Below are 18085 nucleotides of genomic sequence, written 5' to 3' on the forward strand. Positions count from 1 at the left end.
AATGAGAGAGAAAGGAATTTAATTCAAGCAACATAGCCATCTACAAAGATCCCTCAAGGTGGTCTATGTTACATTAATTTGACAATAGTTGATTGTTTCTTCCACATCTTTACTACATGTATGTATGACAGTGCAGTATACAGGATGGTAATGGCCAATGTCAGGAATAAACTATCCTGTCTGGAAAGCAAAAAATGATTGGGTATGCAGACTACCACTGACCTAAAGGGTACAGAACGGTTGACAGGCACCTATGTGTTAGAACTACTATTCTTTAACAGCGAAATAGTTTAAATATTCGATTTTGTGTGTGTGTGTGTGTGTGTGTGTGTGTGTGTGTGTTTCACATGTCCTCCTATCAGCATGTCATTTTAGGTGATAAGTATTGGACATCCTCTCCTCCCAATATTTCAATATAAAATTATATTACTACATGTTTGATGGCAGTGAAAGACAAATGGGGGGAAAACAAACCTAGGTAACAGCAGAATGCAACTCAAGAATTACAAATGCTTCCTCAATATATTAGTGGATATGCAAAAAATGTGTAAATAAAACGCTACAAACTTATTTAGACAAAACTGTCATGTTTAAAATAATTCCAGCAGAACATAAATACATTTATGTTATCTGGCGTTCAGGTAACAAATATTTTAACAGCAATGTGAACAGATAAGAAATTCTTCATGCATGCGTAACCTTTCACTCACACTCTCATATCTCCTAGTCACACATGCCTGTCACTTTCACAATCACAGAATCACTTTCCTCAGAAAATTCTGTTAACAAAAATGAACAGAATTCACAGCACTGTATCACATCACATTCCCTCCATATACACTGTCTGCTCTTAAACTGTTCCTTGAAAATAATTCAAGTTTTATCCTTGTCTCCACAGTGTGCCTTGCAGTCAGCGAAAAAGACGAGCAAAATCTCGAAGTGCATGTGAAACAGCTTTTGCTCCTTCCGCCCTGTAACAAGATACACACATTTTATCTCCTCACATCTGAAAATGATTAAAGAAAGAAAATTTGCATGCTTCAATGCTTCTTACCTTGTCAATGAACGATGGAAATCAAGAAGCTGTTTGGGTGTTGCTGTAACACTGCCCCCAGGATTATGCATTGGCAGAGCCTTGACTGCCTCTTCTAACCACTGACCGACAGCCTGATGATCACAAGGGACAGTGAAATTTTGCTGTTATTATGTGAATTTTTTAATTCCTTGTCTTAATAATGAGTGATATTAGCTGTTCTCTCTCTCTCTCTCTCTCTCTCTCTGCCCCCTCCCCCTCCCCGCCACACACACACACACACACACACACATACGTGTAAGACACACAAATACAAAGAAGGACAATGTTCTTTTTTTCCACATTCATAAATAACTAACAACTATTGTGAAAGTGATCTACAGGAGAAGTAACTATTTAACAATATGCCAATAGCAAAATGAGTGATAGGCATTTACTGGCAAAAGACTACCTCAGACAGCAGTATTTTATAGGACAGATTATCAACAAATTATGGAAACACAGAGCTTTAGCCAATTTTCAAAGCACCAATTATTGAACATAATACATTATATGATAAACAATAACCTGCAGTGTAAGACTACAGCAGTTTTATAACAACAATAGACAGCAGTTTCCTCTTTGAACCTATTGTTTCTTTGTACTCAATCGAGATGAATTCTCCGAATAGCATCTCTTTTAAATTGATGCAAATTATTTTTCTTTAATTATAAGAATGTGTGGTGTGTGTTTCCTTTAACTATTGCCTTTTAAGATAACAGGTTTTTCATTGTGAAAATGTATGCTTAATGATAAAAAAAATTGTTAACAAGGGATCATCTTAATTTGCAAAATAATTTATTAATGAATATGTTGTTATACACTTCTACACAATCAAAAAAGTCAAGTTAAGTTTAATAGTGAATACAACACAGAAAACATAAAAAACAGATGGAAGTGCTGTCTAATGCCAATGTCCAATCAATTTGCATGACGCTGTAGCATTGATTTTATAATCATCACATGTCCATAAAACTTTTCCAAGAAAATAACTACACGCTAACAACTGGCCACCTCAGTAGTGCTGCCTGATGTAGCACATAACTGTTACCTACAGTTACAAGGTTAAAATAAAATTACTACAGAATTCATTACTCACTCCCACACAATTGTTTCCCAAGGCTTGTACAAACAGCTTTATTGAAGATTTAATCATAATGTCGCTGTAATTCTCATGGCAAGAAAAACAGAGAACCAACTTTGATCACAAGTTTACAGAAAGTTCTTTGGCAAAATGACCTTCAGCAATGTGTATGTCTGAGCAATGATCTCAGAAGTGAACAAACTGTCTGTGCCAACATATAACACTTGTTAGAACTGTTGATGCTATAACTACTTAGCATTCAAATTGCACTGGGGGAGGGAAAAAAAAAAAAAAAAAAAAAAAAAAAGAGGTTCTACGAGTTTCTCTCATTAAACGATAAATGCAGATGGACTGCTGATAAATTTTGTAAGTGAATAAATGCATTCTGAGGCTGTGGTTAATACTCCCACCTGCTTAAAATGATACCTGGAATATGTATGTGAGTGAACTGCACACATAATTCTAATTAATTCCTTTTGTGCAAAGTTAGTTAGTTGTGTGTTCCATTGATCAAATAGCACGGAAAACCATTATGATGTGGAACATGTCAAATGCACAAGAAATGTCCCCCCCCCCCCCTCCCTATAGTGTTATACCTAAATATTTCTATTATCTATCCCATTCCCTTAAATGGCACAAAATGCGTATATTATATCTCCAGATTTATTTACTCATATTCAAGAATTCATCTATGGTATAGAAGGAGTTGTCAACGAGGTATGATTTCAATTTGTTCTTGAAACTATTACTGCTGTCTATCAGGCAATTTATTTCATCTGGTAATTTATCAAAAAGTTTTATAGCAGCATATTTTACCCCTTTCTGTGCCAGAGATAGGTTAAGTAAAGGATATTTTATGCCTCAGTAATAAGTTACCCCAAAATATTATCCCTCAACACATCAGTGAATGAAACTGTGTTACCTTACTGATTTTTATGCCTCTGAAGTTGGCAATTATTTTTATGGCCAAAGCCGACAAATCTAAATGTTCTAGCAAGTCTATTATAGAGTTTTCCCAGCTGAAGTTTTCAACTAGAAACTTACAATTTTTTACCCTGTTTATTATTCGGTGCACTAAGTTAATAACAAGTGGATATTTCTGACTGCACATAACTGGATGTTCTATATGCCCCCTCACCCTTTCCCACTTCAAAGTTTAAAGTTACACCATTTGTGCAAAATCAGTCAGTAACTCTGATGCACCAGAGGGGCTCCTTCTGTAGGCTGAGAAGTCACAAAAAAGACCTATCCCAACACTTTCATGACAGTATACTTTCAAAGCGTTCGGTTTTTGCAAAAGTTAAGCCTAGTGCCATTTTAAAAGCTTTTTGGAGAATACAACAACAGAGACAAGTCAACTAGAAAAAGATAATCATGTTGTGATTATAGGCAGCAGCAGCAGCAACAACAACAACGAAAACTACTTTGTACAAATGCTGTTATCACAAACTGCTAGTGCAACATGGTCTGCCACAGATGTCTTGTGTAAATCAAGAGATTCCACACTACAATTCTGAGCTAAGGAAACTGTGTGATAAGTTTACCTATGTGCATAGGTGACTTTTAATACAGACACAAATTCAAGTAGTGCAGTCAACTTGGAACTCAAAGTGATGTATTAAGCTCACACAATCTTTTAAATATAGTAAGATCAAAATATTAACACCCTTGAAAACATAATAGCAAATGAGAAATGGGATTCTGTAGACCAGGTGAAAGAGTCTGATGACAAACAGAATAAGTTCTACTCAACTCTGTTGAGTCATTATGAATATTGTTGTCCAGTCACAAAAATGAAGAAGGTAGCCAAGCACTGCCAAAATGGAAGTAATCTGAGACTAAAACTGATTAGGCTCTGGCACAGTATACATGATCTAAATACGCTTTATAAAGCCACTACTATTCAGGTTTTTAAGGAAAAATGCAACTGGGCATAGCAAAGTTTTAAAACAAACTGCTAACCTGAGGAAGCAGATTAACTGCAACACAACAGAACTGTCTGACAACATAAGTAAAGCATCTTCGGAGCTGATTGAAATGTGTAAAGGTCCCAACAAGATGAACACACAACCATTTAGGAGAAGACATGACAGAAATATTGTAAAAAAAGGTGATTGAAAAGTGTAAAGGCCCCAACAAAGTGAACAGAGAACCATTCAGGATAAGGCATGACAGAAACATTGTAAAAAAACTCGAGATACTATATGTAACATTTTTAGCAACCGCTTCACTTCTGTTGACCATTCAACCCATATTATAGAAGCAGAGTCACCTAACTCAGTTTACCGAATTTGAATTTGTGAAAGGGAATGAGCGGAAGTATGCAAGGCAATACACATGCTAAAGAAAAGAATTTTCATCTTGATGGGATGGTAAATACAGTGCTATTACTAAGGAATCTCTAAACCTCTTTCCTATCTGATTAAGTACAGCATTAGAGGAACCCCGTAGCCAATTGTTCTAAAAATGAGAGCAGGGAAAACAGTGTAAAAAGGGAAGTAAGGAAGATGTCTCCAAATATTCCCACTTTTAGTTAGATGTTTGAAAGTGTTACCCTTTCCCAGCTAAGTGCCATTTTCACAAAACACAAGCTGCTTGCAGATTCGTGGCATGGTTTCAGAAAAGAGCGAAGTGCAACCACTGTCATATGATTATAAATTCAGACTGTTGGATCACTGTGAAAAGGAGTGCAGGAGGAGCTTTTTTAATTTGTCTCTAAGATTTTCAAGAAGTCTTCGACAGAAAAACGGCACGCTTGTAGAGTTGCTCTATCTGTAGCCTTCCATAGTTTTTATGTTATTTCTATTTTTGTGAAACAACTCTCCTGGGTATTTCATTATACACACACAAAAAAAGTTTTGCATCACCTCAGTTCCGAGAGTTCTGGAATCTGTACAGAAAATTGGAATAGAGATCAACATAGACATCATTTCTGCCCTTTTTATTGCTCATGAAAACCACACATTGCATGTTGTACCACCATACAGCGAGACCTTCAAGAGGTGGTGGTCCAGTTTGCTGTACACACCGGTACCTCTAATGCCCAGTAGCATGCCCTCTTGCATTGATGCATGCCTGTATTCTTGATGGCATAATATCCCCAAGTTCATCAAGGCACTGTTGGTCCACATTGTCCCACTCCTCAATGGCGATTCGGCATAGATCCACCACAGTGGTTGGTGGATCATGTTGTCCATAAACAGCCCTCTTCAATCTATCCCATGCATGTTTGAAAGGGTTCATATCTGGAGAACATGTTGGTCATTCTAGTGGAGCAATGTTGTTATCCTGAAGGAAGTCATTCAAAAGATGTGCACGATGGGGGCACGAATTGTCGTCCATGAAGACGAATGCCTCGCCAATATGTTGCCGATATGGTTGCGCTATTGGTTGGAGGATGGCATTCACGTATCGTACAGCTGTTACGGTGCCTTCCATGACCACCAGTGGCATACGCCTGCCTCACATAATGCTGCCCCAAAACAGTAGGGAACCTCCACCTTGATATACTCGCTGGACAGTATGTCTATAAGGCGTTCAGCCTAACCGGGTTGACTCCGAACACATCTCTGATGATTATCTGGTTGAAGGCATATGCAACACTTGTAGGTGAAGATAACATGATGCCAATCCTGAACAGTCCATTCGGCATGTTGCATGGTGCATGGTGTCGCGTTTGCAAAGGTGGACCTCGCCATGGACGCCGGGAGTGAAGTTGCACATCATGCAGCCTATTGCGCACAGTTTGAGTCTTAAAACGACGTTTTGAGGCGGCACGAAAAGCATTATTCAACATGGTGGCTTTGCTGTTAAGGTTCCTCTCAACCACAATCCGTAGGTAGCGGTCATCCACTGCAGTAGTAGCCCTTGGGCGACCTGAGCAAGGCAGGCCATTGACATTTCCTGTCTCTCTGTATCTCCTCCACATCCGAACAACACTGCTTTGGTTCACTCTGAGACGCCTGGACATTTCCCTTGTTGAGAGCCCTTCCTATCACAAAGTAACAATGCGGACACGATCGAACCGTGGTATTGACCGTCTAGGTATGGTTGAACTACAGACAACATGAGCCGTGTACCTCCTTCCTGGTGGAATGACTGGTACTGATCGGCTGTCAGACCCCCCCTGTCTAATAGGTGCTGCTCATGCATGGTTGTATACATCTTAGGGTGGGTTTAGTGACATCTCTGAACAGTCAAAGGGACTGTGTTTGTGACACAAGACCCACAGTCAACGTCTATCTTCAGGAGTACTGGGAACCGGGGCGATGCAAAACTTTTATTGATGTGTGTAGAATGTGTACTGGGGTAGTTCTCACATGTTGACATATACCATTTCGGCTGTGCAGGATTACAAATGATTTGAGCTAGACAGTGTTTGTACTAGCTGACAGTCAACCTCAAGAGTCAGCTCTTTCAATCTGGAATCTTCCAACATGAGCTTCATGTTTTGATGGATACTGCATACTTTCACATTATGGGTACTAGCTGTATCAGCTAGAACACATTTCTTGGGTCATAACTAGCAGAATTTGGATGTCCTATTTTCAGTCCTGGATGTTCAGTTTTTAATGCTTGGCGCATTTCATCTTGATTTTCCAACACCAGTCGTTTTTGTTTACGAAACCTAAAACTATTTTCCTTGACAAACAAAATCCTTCCTCCTAGGCAAAATGCATATCTTCTCTGCTGTAGAATTCTATGACATAGTTCATAATATGTTCACTTAGGACACACCTAGGTCTCAGATTAAAAGTTGCTACAATACCACACTCTGTAACTAATTGTTTTGCTTTTCGCACTAAATAGTTTGAGGCACCAAATTAATTTTCAGTCCTTCAAATGCTGCAACATTTCAGAAGAAGTGCCAATATTTGGATCTTACTACTGCTTATGGTGCTCTTTCAACTGCATGAAGATTTCAGATCCCGCATTTATTTCAGCCTCTGCATTCTCTCCCAAACTGGATATGCATTTACTGTGTTTCCCCCCAATTTCACCTTTTTCACCAGGGAAATCCCAAAGTATGCCAGACTGTAATTTAATGTAACTATAGCAATATTTGAGGCTATAGATGTATCCAATTCATCTGAGGAGTTATACAGGTTTGTAGTTCCTAAGTGTTTTAATGTAGATGGTTCAGCCACTGGTCCTTGCTTCTGTGTAAAATTTTATCATCAGTTTAAAAGAAGACATCTATTGAGATATTCAAGATCAAAAGTTAAGGTGAGTGACCTTAAAATGTACAATGTTTCAGTTAAGTCATGTTGCATATCATTTACCTGTAGCCTGGACCTCCTGTAAGACGTTTACAAAATAGAGCCCAAAGAAATTTTGTCTTCACATCCTTAAGTACAATGCTCATCGAAACATGTTGCACAGTCAAACTCTTCTCTGTCACAGAAAGCCAATTTCACATGGGTTGATGGTTGTACAATGCCAAACATTATTATTGCCATTTAAAAGTTTTGTTTCTTTGTGTGGCGTGTTTATTATAAGATACAGAACATGTTGAGCTAGCAGCAGAAGTGTTTAGTACAGTGTTAAGACAGTTATAAGCCTTGCAAACGAACCTCAAAACTGTACATTTGTGGGGAACACAATGAATGCTTTCAATATGAAACACACAGCTGCCAATACCACAGCCATATGTCATGCACAGTTAATGGGGAATTAATGGTATTGCCCCTTCTGTGCTCAACATTGCCCCTTCTGTGCTCAACAGGTAACTTCTTTGTTTTGCTGGTCCAAGCGTAACATGCAGACTTGCTATCCAATTTAAACAATGTTCCACTGTCAAACTCCACAGTAGTCAAAGAGGCATGAATAGAATTTAACTAATACAAGAGTGACAATGCTGTCCAGTTGCTGGTTTTGGAATTTAGAGTCCACCAAATCCTCACACAGCAAGACTGATCAAGTTCTAGGAGGCAGCAGTCACCTTTGAAGATAGAACTAATATGAAATATAGTTACAACAGCCTCTCAACTGACAATTGTATGTTGAAGGTATATTGTGACATTCAACAGTGTCTGGTGCACTGTGCGTTCAGACATACTTGTACTCTGCCCAGCATTAAAGTCTGATGTTAGTTCGGTCACAGTTTGTTGCCTGTCCTATTTCACCACTCTGCCCAAAATACGATGTTGACACCTGTAATCACAGGCGGCCACTCAACCCCACGATGTCTGGATGTGGCTTCCCCTTGGTTTTGCTACTTGTTGAAGACACCCAGCACACCACTCCTCGAACACCAGACAAGTCATGCAGTTTCCAAAATGTTTGTGATGAACCTCTGGGCCATCACAATCTGCCCTCGGTCAAACTTAAATCGATTCTGCACCTTGCCCATTCTACACACAGGCAGCGTGCTCTATGATACTATATGCACCGCACATGTGTCTGACTAGCAGTCATTCCTCAACAGGTGATGCTGCTATCACCTGGATGGGTTTGTGTTGATAGTAAATCAGTGGTTATAATACTTGAACACATTTATTCCTGGATCAAAATTCTCATGACAGGCTGGACACAGCACATTATCCTAGATGAAGGAGTCATCTACAGACACTGAAGAAATGTCTTGTGTGTCCCAGCAGTGTGTAACAGGATCATTGCTCTTCATGTTAATGGCTTTACAGATAGTATTAGTCACAACCTCAGACTTTTCTGAAATGATGTAGTTTCCTTTAAGGAAAATTTCGGCAGTAAAAATAGCACCAATACCTAGTCAGTTCTCAACAAAGTATCAACCTTGTGCAAACATATAGAAGTTACACAAAGTAATTGGCCCCTGTCCACAAGCAAATTCTCATCCCTAGCACTGAGAATGTCTATTCAGTTGTTCTGATAGCGCTGCTGTCTTAGACAACTGTTGCCCAATTTATGTTGGAAGAGGCAAATGAAGAAGCAAAGTCTCGTTAGAATGTGTGAAAGACAGGGTTGCAGTAATTGCTTGCTATTCCAAACTCACAATAAAGAGAATAGAGGAGGAGGGGGAAAACATCATGGCAACTACTTCTCAAGGCTTCACTACTTTGGGAAATACACCCAAGATACATAAATATGACCATCGCTCAAGGTTTCAGTCTTAGACCTGCTGCAAATAGCCAACTGCTGCCTACAAGGCAGCAAGAGGAACAATTTATGAATGTGGGACATGCGATCAGCATATCGTCAATCCCTTCAGTCGTTATTGCCAAAAGATGAATCTTGATGACGCCACTGCTTTTATGTCCAAGCAGCTCCTTATTCGGCGCCTTGGGTCTGAATGGACGCTGCTCCATGCCTCCCTACCTCAGAAAAAATCTGAGGAAGTACCAGGAATTAAACACGAATCCTTCCCCACTGAAGGTAGTGACACTAACCGTTTTGCTATGGAGGCATTTTACAATGAAGAAGGAGAAGAAAATTTTATATGAACGCAATATTGACCAAAAGGTTGTCAGGGGATGGACACACAATTTCCATGTGACCCATGTGCTTTATTTTACATTTTCAGTATACAATAAGTGATGTCACTTGTTATACTACTTTTTTTTAACCCCTTTTTTGTCTTAAGAGATTTCCCTCCGGCAGTGCATTGTCAGACTTTTGTTTCGGTTGATGCTTTCTTTATGCCACTATTAATTTTTTTGTACCCTAGTGAGAAACAATTGATTATGAATATCTACCTTTGTCTAATTATTGTTGTACTGACATCAGTTTTCTGCTATGTAGGCAGGTTGTTTGTTCCTCTATTTCCTGAGGTCCATTGCTTCCTTTGTAATGTTGCTGTATGTGCTGCAGTCCTGTACATATCCAGGATCTGAAATCTCTTCTTCCCTTCCACGTAACTACTTAAGGCTGTTTTTATTAGCTTCTTACCCTCTTCTTTTTTAATATGCCCAATCCAGTTTCTTTTCCTTCTTTTTATTACATTCAGTAATCCTCTCTGCACTCCCACTCTTCTCAGTATCTCCTCATTTTTCAATCTAGCCATCCAACTTGCTCTTTGTAGCCTCCACCAAAAAAGCCTAGTTCTATCTTTCTTCCTCGCTGTCCACATTTCAGCACCACACAGGCTACACCTTTTGAAACATTTTATTAGACTTTTCTTCAAATATTTGTCTGCACTGCTGCAGGAAACTCCCCTTTTCTTACAAAAGGGCCTCTCTGCCACTGCTTTTCGGTTTTAATTTCTGTGATCTTCCTCGAGTCACTTTCTATTCTGCTTACTAGGTATTTAAAGCTTTGCCCATGTTCTAATATTCCTTGATTCTGCATTATCTTCACCATTTTATTTCCTGCTAGAGCCACTACTTTTGTTTTTGTTGTTTTGATTTTCAGTCTGTAACTCCTTCCTTTAGCTTGAATGGTATCCACTACATCCTGTAATACTTTTTCATCTGTTGATTTAACCCTTTAACTGCTCTGGATGTGTTAACACATGCCTTTGTACCTGTCCCTGTGTGCTCTGAATGTGTTTACTTGTGCCACCAGTCCTTCTACCTGGTACTCTGAACGTGTCTATGCATACCGCCTTAGTGGCACCTGTGACCTCATGACATGTTGATATGCACTGCCGCTTCTTCCCCTGTGGCCTCTGGCAGCATTAACGCGCCCAGTCGTATATTCATGCCGAGTGCCTAGTAGCTGTTCAGAGTTCTGCCGGCACAGTTGAAGTCTCTTGAGTGTTTGATGCTGTATTCTTGCGCTGCAGTTTTCGTCTATGCTTTTACAGACTGTTGATGCTGTTAACGTTATGAAAAGAAAATGGCATGCAGTCATGGTTGTACAGATGAAGAAATCATCGAAATTCTCACTAGAAGCAACAGTGAGAATGAAGTTTTTGACAGCGATGATAGTAATTATTCTTCGACTGAATCTTGAATTAACAGTCCTGTGCCGAGTACTTCAGCTGGAACAATGCATCTGTCAACAAGGGAGGGATATCATTCAGAATCTGATGGGCCTGAGAGTGATAATGAAGCGCCAGTGGAAAGAGCTTGCTTTAGTGACACGTTTTACTAGAAGAAAAGTGATTTTTGTCCATTTATGCACGCGTTTGATGCTTCACCTTCTGGACACAAGTGTGGTTTAGGGCCAGATTCGAGTGTTTTGTTATATTTCCTGACATTTTTAATAGAAGAACTGATGAAATTTGTAACAGATGAAACCAACAGATTTTTTATATATACGAAAGAAAATACGCCAGAATCAGAGCATTCTCGTTTGTCCAAACAGAAAGAAACGGGTTTTGAGGAACTGCATTCCTTTGTCGCTGTTTGTATGCTAATAGCTCGTGTGAAAAAGCTGAAAATCAGTGACTATTGGTCCACAGACATACTCTTGAACACTCCCGTTTTTGGCGAAATTGTGTCCAGGGACCGTTTTCTGTTAATTTTAGGAATGCTTCACTTCAGTGAGAACTCTGTCAGCAATGAAGGAGACAGGTTATTTAAAATTAGGTATATTGTTGATAAAATTTGCACAACATTTTGCAGCACATTTCATCCGTACCAAAAGCTCTGCAACCCTCCAAAAGAAGTAGGTTTGGAATAAAAACATTTGTGCTATGCAACTGCACTGCAACAAACACAGACATTCACAACACATGGAAGACGAGTCTTGCTTTTGGGTGGTTGTGTGTATTTTATGTAAGTAAATGAATAAGGTAATGCATTAAAAACATTCATACTTACAGTTCTGTCACTATGCATTAATTCCATGATAACATCAGCAACATCAGAGAGCATGTAGGAATGCAAGTAGAAGACACAAGCATGGATTAAATTACTAATGAGAGTCTGTCCATGTTCACGAATGATACCTTCAACAAGACTTTTTCGTATTTTGAAATCTGCTTCCTCCTGGAAACCAAACAATAAGTGTTCTTACATCACAGCATTTACAAAAACAAAGCACATTGCATGGAATAAAGATGTCACCTAAGATTAGCAAATGTCAATGGACATTATGGTTGGCCTTGATATCAACAAAAAACGAGAGAGACAAATATGGGTGGGGATGGGGGCTATAATTGTATACTTGATGGCTAACATTCAATAAAGATTGAAATTTCTCATAATTAGAGACAGAACAGAGCGATCTGCATATATTATCGATGAGCTTTAATAATCAAGATCTCCTTCAGTACCATTTATTCTTGATGACCGGTTTCAAATTGAAGACTCTCATCCTCTGAGCTTCTAAAAACTTTTTATATGTCCTGTTTCATTATGACTGTATCACACATGACATGTTGACATCATAGTGGATAATATGTAGCACATTCCACACAAGTTTGTTAAAAACAGCAACAGGTTTCGCACAAATAAAAACAATACAGCTAAAAAGCATTCTGTGTACAGAGTTCAACACCATTCTTCATAAATTTTGGATTCACGATGTATTTCACTCGTCATGTAGATGTAAACATGTGCACAAATATGCACTGTTGTATTTGTGAGAACCTCTTTTCATTTTTGAGAAACCTGTGTGGAATGTGCTACATATTATACACTATCATGGCAACATGGCCTGTGTGACACAGCCTTTATGGAACAGGACATCATTCAACTCAAACAGGTATCAGACTTGATGTGGAAATAAAGGAGAATATTTCTGTTATAAATAACTTGATATGAAAACAGTTGGCAACTGTAGATCTCATTCACCCTTTAAACTTCAATAAATATTTCACTTTCTCTTACCTCTCGAGCTCTTCCTGAGTGTATCAGATCATAAAAAAACTTCATTACTGATGCATTGGCATCTCTATGATCTAACGTGCATGCAAGTAATGCACATTGTAAAATAGATGTCAATGCTGCACTTTGCAGAAATGCCACTGGTGCTCTCTGTAAGAACCTGTAATGTAAAATGTGGAACAAACTGTTACTGAAAAAGTTGTACATGTCAAAAGTATTAAGGCACTCCATATTCACAGAAATTATATTTTGCAACTAATAGCCCCGTGTGTCCGTTTAATAATGATTCAGCACTACACTAGCATATATACATTTTTTCACAGCCAAAGTGATCTTTCATAAGAGCAATTCAAATACGTGATAATTGGTTGGTTGGTTTGGGGAAGGAGACCAGACAGCGTGGTCATCGGTCTCATTGGATTAGGGAAGGAAGTCGGCCGTGCCCTTTCAGAGGAACCATCCCGGCATTTGCCTGGAGTGATTTAGGGAAATCACGGAAAACCTAAATCAGGATGGCCGGACGCGGGATTGAACCGTCGTCCTTCCGAATGCGAGTCAAATACGTGATAATATGGAAGAGCTTAAAACAAATGGGCTTGTCTTCATTGTGAATGTTGTAGTGAGGAACTATACAAAACAGAGAGAGGAAAGCGACGGAGGAAGAACAAGGAAAATTCATAAAAGAATAAAATAAAATAAAGCCATCATCAACAAAGAGGTTGGTTTGGGAACCACAGTGCTTTACTGTGCATCATCCTATTAAAAGTAGTATACTGTTGCCTTCCTACGATCTTTGATCTGACTTAACCAGCACTGTCAGAGATGAAAACTAACAGAGGAAAGTCCTAGGATTTACGGGGAATTGAATCAAAAGCATTTAGATCCATAGACTGCACATTACAACTGAGACACATGAGTAATACGCTTCAGCCAGTCAATAAAGACCAGTAGGGAACTTCTCTGCATCAATATTTAACCCTTTGACTGCTGGAGGACAACCATCTGCTTAACATGCTGAGGCCCGTGGCATAATCCAGCTACCTTTGCTAAGTGCCTGTTCCTTGAGCCGCCGCTGAGGTCAGAGCAGCTCGCCCTGCCCCACTCACCCTGTGCTGAATGTTTCTGGAGTGACTATGACTCCAGGCGAAGCACTCTGCCCTCTCACAGCTGATACAGAACAAATGCTCTCTGAAAATGAACTACTGCAGAATCAAACCGAATCCTTCAAACTACTTTCTATCACTAAGTAGTTTGTTTGTTTACACGATTTTTGTAGCTTATGCTGAAAGTGATGTGATTCGTTAGATTTACTTCAATTGTTTACTGTTCTTTCTTGCATACCTGTTTATAACATGTGCATTTCTCTATGGGTTCCTCACTGTACTACCTCAAAAACGAATAAATTAAGCCACAGATTACTGTATGTTGTTTTTGTTGTTCAAAATGTCGTATTACATTGTTTATAGGAGAAAGCAACATACGGATCATCTTTCATATTGCACTATAACATCGAAATTTACTGTGAGCAATGGTAAGAACAATTTCCATTTGGGTTTGGACTGGCACTGGTGAACTTAAACATATATTTTTATTTTGTTTTTTACTTTTTTATAATTTTGTTTTTGTTTTCAAAGTTTCTTTCTGATAGCGGTCTTGTATTTGTTCTGTGCTGTGATTAGTAATTTATTTTTAGTGTGGTAATTTTCAAAACAGGATATGCCACACAATGGTATCTTGCAAATTTTACATTTGTACCTGCTTTCTCGACACTTTCTGTTCCAGCATCTACGTGTTAGCATACTTTTCTTGGAATGCTCACTTGTTATAATGTTTGGAAAATGTCCTTGATGTTTGGAAAATGCCCTCCCACAAACCTTAGAGGATTTTCATCAGGACACCTTCCCCTGGCAGCTTTTCTGTGCTCTGATGCATGTGTTTTCATAAGTTCCCTTACTTGCGACAGATGAAACTACGCTATCAGCATTTTATGACATGTTAGTGACCTGTGTAGGACATGAGCATTTAAAACAAACAGATCGAGAACATGAGAAAAGAATAACTTATACCACTTCATTGTTTTCTGTATACATTCAGCAGAGCTAAGCACTGTATCAGAAGGATCAATCACTCCCAAATTCAAGTTATAATCTACACTGTTTTGTGGTTTCTTAATTTTCTCTCCAGTATTTCTTTCAGTCTTTCCTGTGCCAATGATTTATGTGGTGTTACCTGTGATCAACATCCACAATTCCGTTTTGAAACAACACTTATGGTAAGCATTGTATTAGTACACATGAATTGAATATCTCCTTTTTTCAGTTTCTTCTGAAGTTTTGGCATGTGGTGTCTGTTCTTATGGACAATACGACATGCGTTGGCCCCGTGACAGTGAAGCCAGGAAAATAAGTCTGGGCTTGAGTAGCAATTTTTGATGTAGAAGGTAAGTCCAAGTTCTAAATAGGGCTTTATAAGTGTAGCCACTACATTATCACATTTCCCCAAACTGTGTAACTCAGTCTCTGTTGATGTTCCTGTATAAACAGTGAAATATAGGACATAGCCAGTCTTACAATCACATAACACAAATATTTTTATTACAAATCTACTCAGTTTCAATAGAATGAATTGTCTGAAAGATAAGTGTCCTTTGAGTAGTAACAAAATTTCATCATTGCCTAGTTTCCGTTGTGGATTAAATGCATAACAGAAAGCGGTACGAATTTTATCAACAATGTTCCTAATTTTGAATAATCTGTTTTCTCCAGTATTGGCAGAGTTGTTGCTGAAATGTAACATTCTCATAAGTAACAAAATGTGGTCTCTTGACATAAGCTCACTAAAAATTGGAGTATTGAGAAGAACATCTCTGGTCCAGTATTCACCAATTTTCAGTTTTTTCATGAAAGGCATCAGAAGACAAACAGCTATGAAACAACACATTTCTTCACATTCAATATGTTTCCACTTTGATATTCGACAATGAACTGATTCTGGAGTATTCTCCTTGGTGAATAAATAAAACCGAATTGTTTCATCAGCTATATATTTCATATTTCAACAGTTCTTCTGTAAAGAATAACATGAAAACTGACAGAATACTTGGCCCATTCCCGATTTGACACACACATCCCAATAGCATATCATCAAATGGGAGAGTAACTGGCTGATAATCATTTTCTTTCCAGTCAAATTTATCACTAAGGCGTGATATCTTCATAGGTGTTTCCCTATCACTTTCCGATTCTTCAGATTCATAACAACTAACACCTCTTGCTGAAATGTGAGAATGAACTGACACACCTGCTGACATGGACAGTTTATGACTAAAGCTTTCACGTCTATGGAAGAGCTATCACTTTTATCAAAATCAAGTAGTTCATTATCACTGTTGTTCCTAGTGATAATCTCCACGATTTCTTCCTCAATGCACCCACAACGCCTTGGCATTTTCTTTGTAAAATACAGGATGCGAAGAACACTGATGTAAATTCCAATGAACAGTTAACTGCAGTGTGAAATCTAGGCTCACAACAGACAAAGAATCTGATGACAAACTGGCGGCCAGAACTGCAAAAGGCTACTGAGACATGGGGCAGAAAGTCTGCTGTGCAACTTATCTCGTCATCAGCACTCAGGCAGCAGTTCGTCTATACGCATCTGCGCTAAGGGGCCGCCAAATGGGTGCGACTTAGCTCGTCAACTGCACTAAGGGGAAAACTGGCGGCTGTGACTGAACTCAACATTAGCACCCAGGACACAGCAGGCAGCACGACGTGTAAACTTGTTAACAGCAGTCGAAGAGTTAAGCATTACTGCAAGTGTTTCCTTATCAATACTGTGTAGACACAGTTAAGCAATACCAAAATGTTTGAAGTTAAATTATTCAGAATATCTTGAACAAGTAATACTCTGTAGCTTATAAGTAATGGAGATGTGACATGTATTTTAGCTAAAAAATACCCACTACACTAAATCATTATTTTCATTTTTCCCCCCCGAGAAAAACTATAAAAAAATAAACATTAATAAAATCATTAAAATTCTAGCATTTCACACTTAAAAATTCTATTATATCCATTTAAGTAATCAACAATACAAGTTACCACTTTATTTTATCTATTTTGGTTAGAGAACACCACAGCTGTTTTTGTAAATTGCACTGTAGGAAATACTGCAACCAGCCACAAATTTTTTCGAATAATTTTATTGTACCATGACTAGTTTCAAGCCTGAGCGCATCATCAGATGTTAACATTGACTTCTTTGCAAGTTTTACATTTTTGTCCTAAAACATAATAAAGTTTTTGATTACATAGTTTTACATTATATATATAATTTTTGGCCCAACACAGAAACACAGAGATAAGGATCGAAGCAAACTTAAAGATATTACATTTTGCTACAAACGGAGTACAGATGACTTTGTTTGAGGAATTAGAAATATACAACTTCAATAAACCTGACAGCAATGATCAACTAGAATTGAAAAACCAAATGTACCACCAAAATTTCATACAACTACAACTCCTGTAACTTAAAATGTCAGAAATAATAATTAACTGACAAAAAGAAAAATCTTGATTGGCATTAGCATCATCTTTAAAACCTAAATAATTAAATGTCTAACTGTATAAAATTATCAGTACTATAAAGCAGTAGCTTTGAAGTAATCAACAAGTGTGCCATATCTGTACACATATCACTTTCTTTGTCACACCAAATCAGCAGTTAATGAAAACAAATATATCTACCATCTTGTATTTATTTCAGTTCATTGATCAGGATGGATTGTAAAAGAAAATCAAAACTGTGTCTTATAATATGTAAAGGAGGGCTTTTCATCAAGTAAGTACAATGTATATAGCATATATGAGTGTAAAAAATATGTAATCACAAAAACTTCATTATATTTTAAGATGCAAATGTAAAACTTGCAAAGAAACTAATGTTACCATCCAGTGATGAGCTCAGGCCAGAAACATATAATATACAATAAAGTCATTGAAAATGTTGCTGGTTGCAGTATTTCCTACAATGTAAAATACTAGTTACATAATGAAATAATTCTAGCAGAGTTTCTAATGCTGCTAATCAATTTTTGTCCCTCTTGCAATACTTTCCTGGCTTTTCTCTACTGCATTTCTTTGCACCACCCAAGTGACATACGTTATCTATTTTTGTAGTATCAATGTGTTTGCATTTGTTGCACCCTTTAGCAAGATCATAATAGAATACCTC

The 18085-nt window shown here is 38.1% G+C and overlaps 1 protein-coding gene across 1 annotated transcript in view; it reads right to left on the reverse strand.

Annotated features, from left to right (window-relative positions):
* Window positions 1-567: 567 nt before the first annotated feature.
* LOC126091953 (transportin-3) overlaps window positions 568-18085 on the reverse strand; it is a 211400-nt gene continuing 193882 nt past the window's right edge. The window contains exons 15-18 of the mRNA XM_049907291.1: window positions 12851-13007; window positions 11840-12007; window positions 1055-1167; window positions 568-971 (exon numbers count right to left, since the gene is read on the reverse strand). Of these exons, the coding sequence (XP_049763248.1) occupies window positions 911-971; window positions 1055-1167; window positions 11840-12007; window positions 12851-13007 (499 nt within the window). The 3' untranslated portion in view covers window positions 568-910. The remainder of the gene's footprint in view (window positions 972-1054; window positions 1168-11839; window positions 12008-12850; window positions 13008-18085) is intronic.

This window comes from Schistocerca cancellata, chromosome 7 (assembly GCF_023864275.1).
Source record: "Schistocerca cancellata isolate TAMUIC-IGC-003103 chromosome 7, iqSchCanc2.1, whole genome shotgun sequence".
Taxonomy (NCBI): Eukaryota; Metazoa; Arthropoda; class Insecta; order Orthoptera; family Acrididae; genus Schistocerca; species Schistocerca cancellata.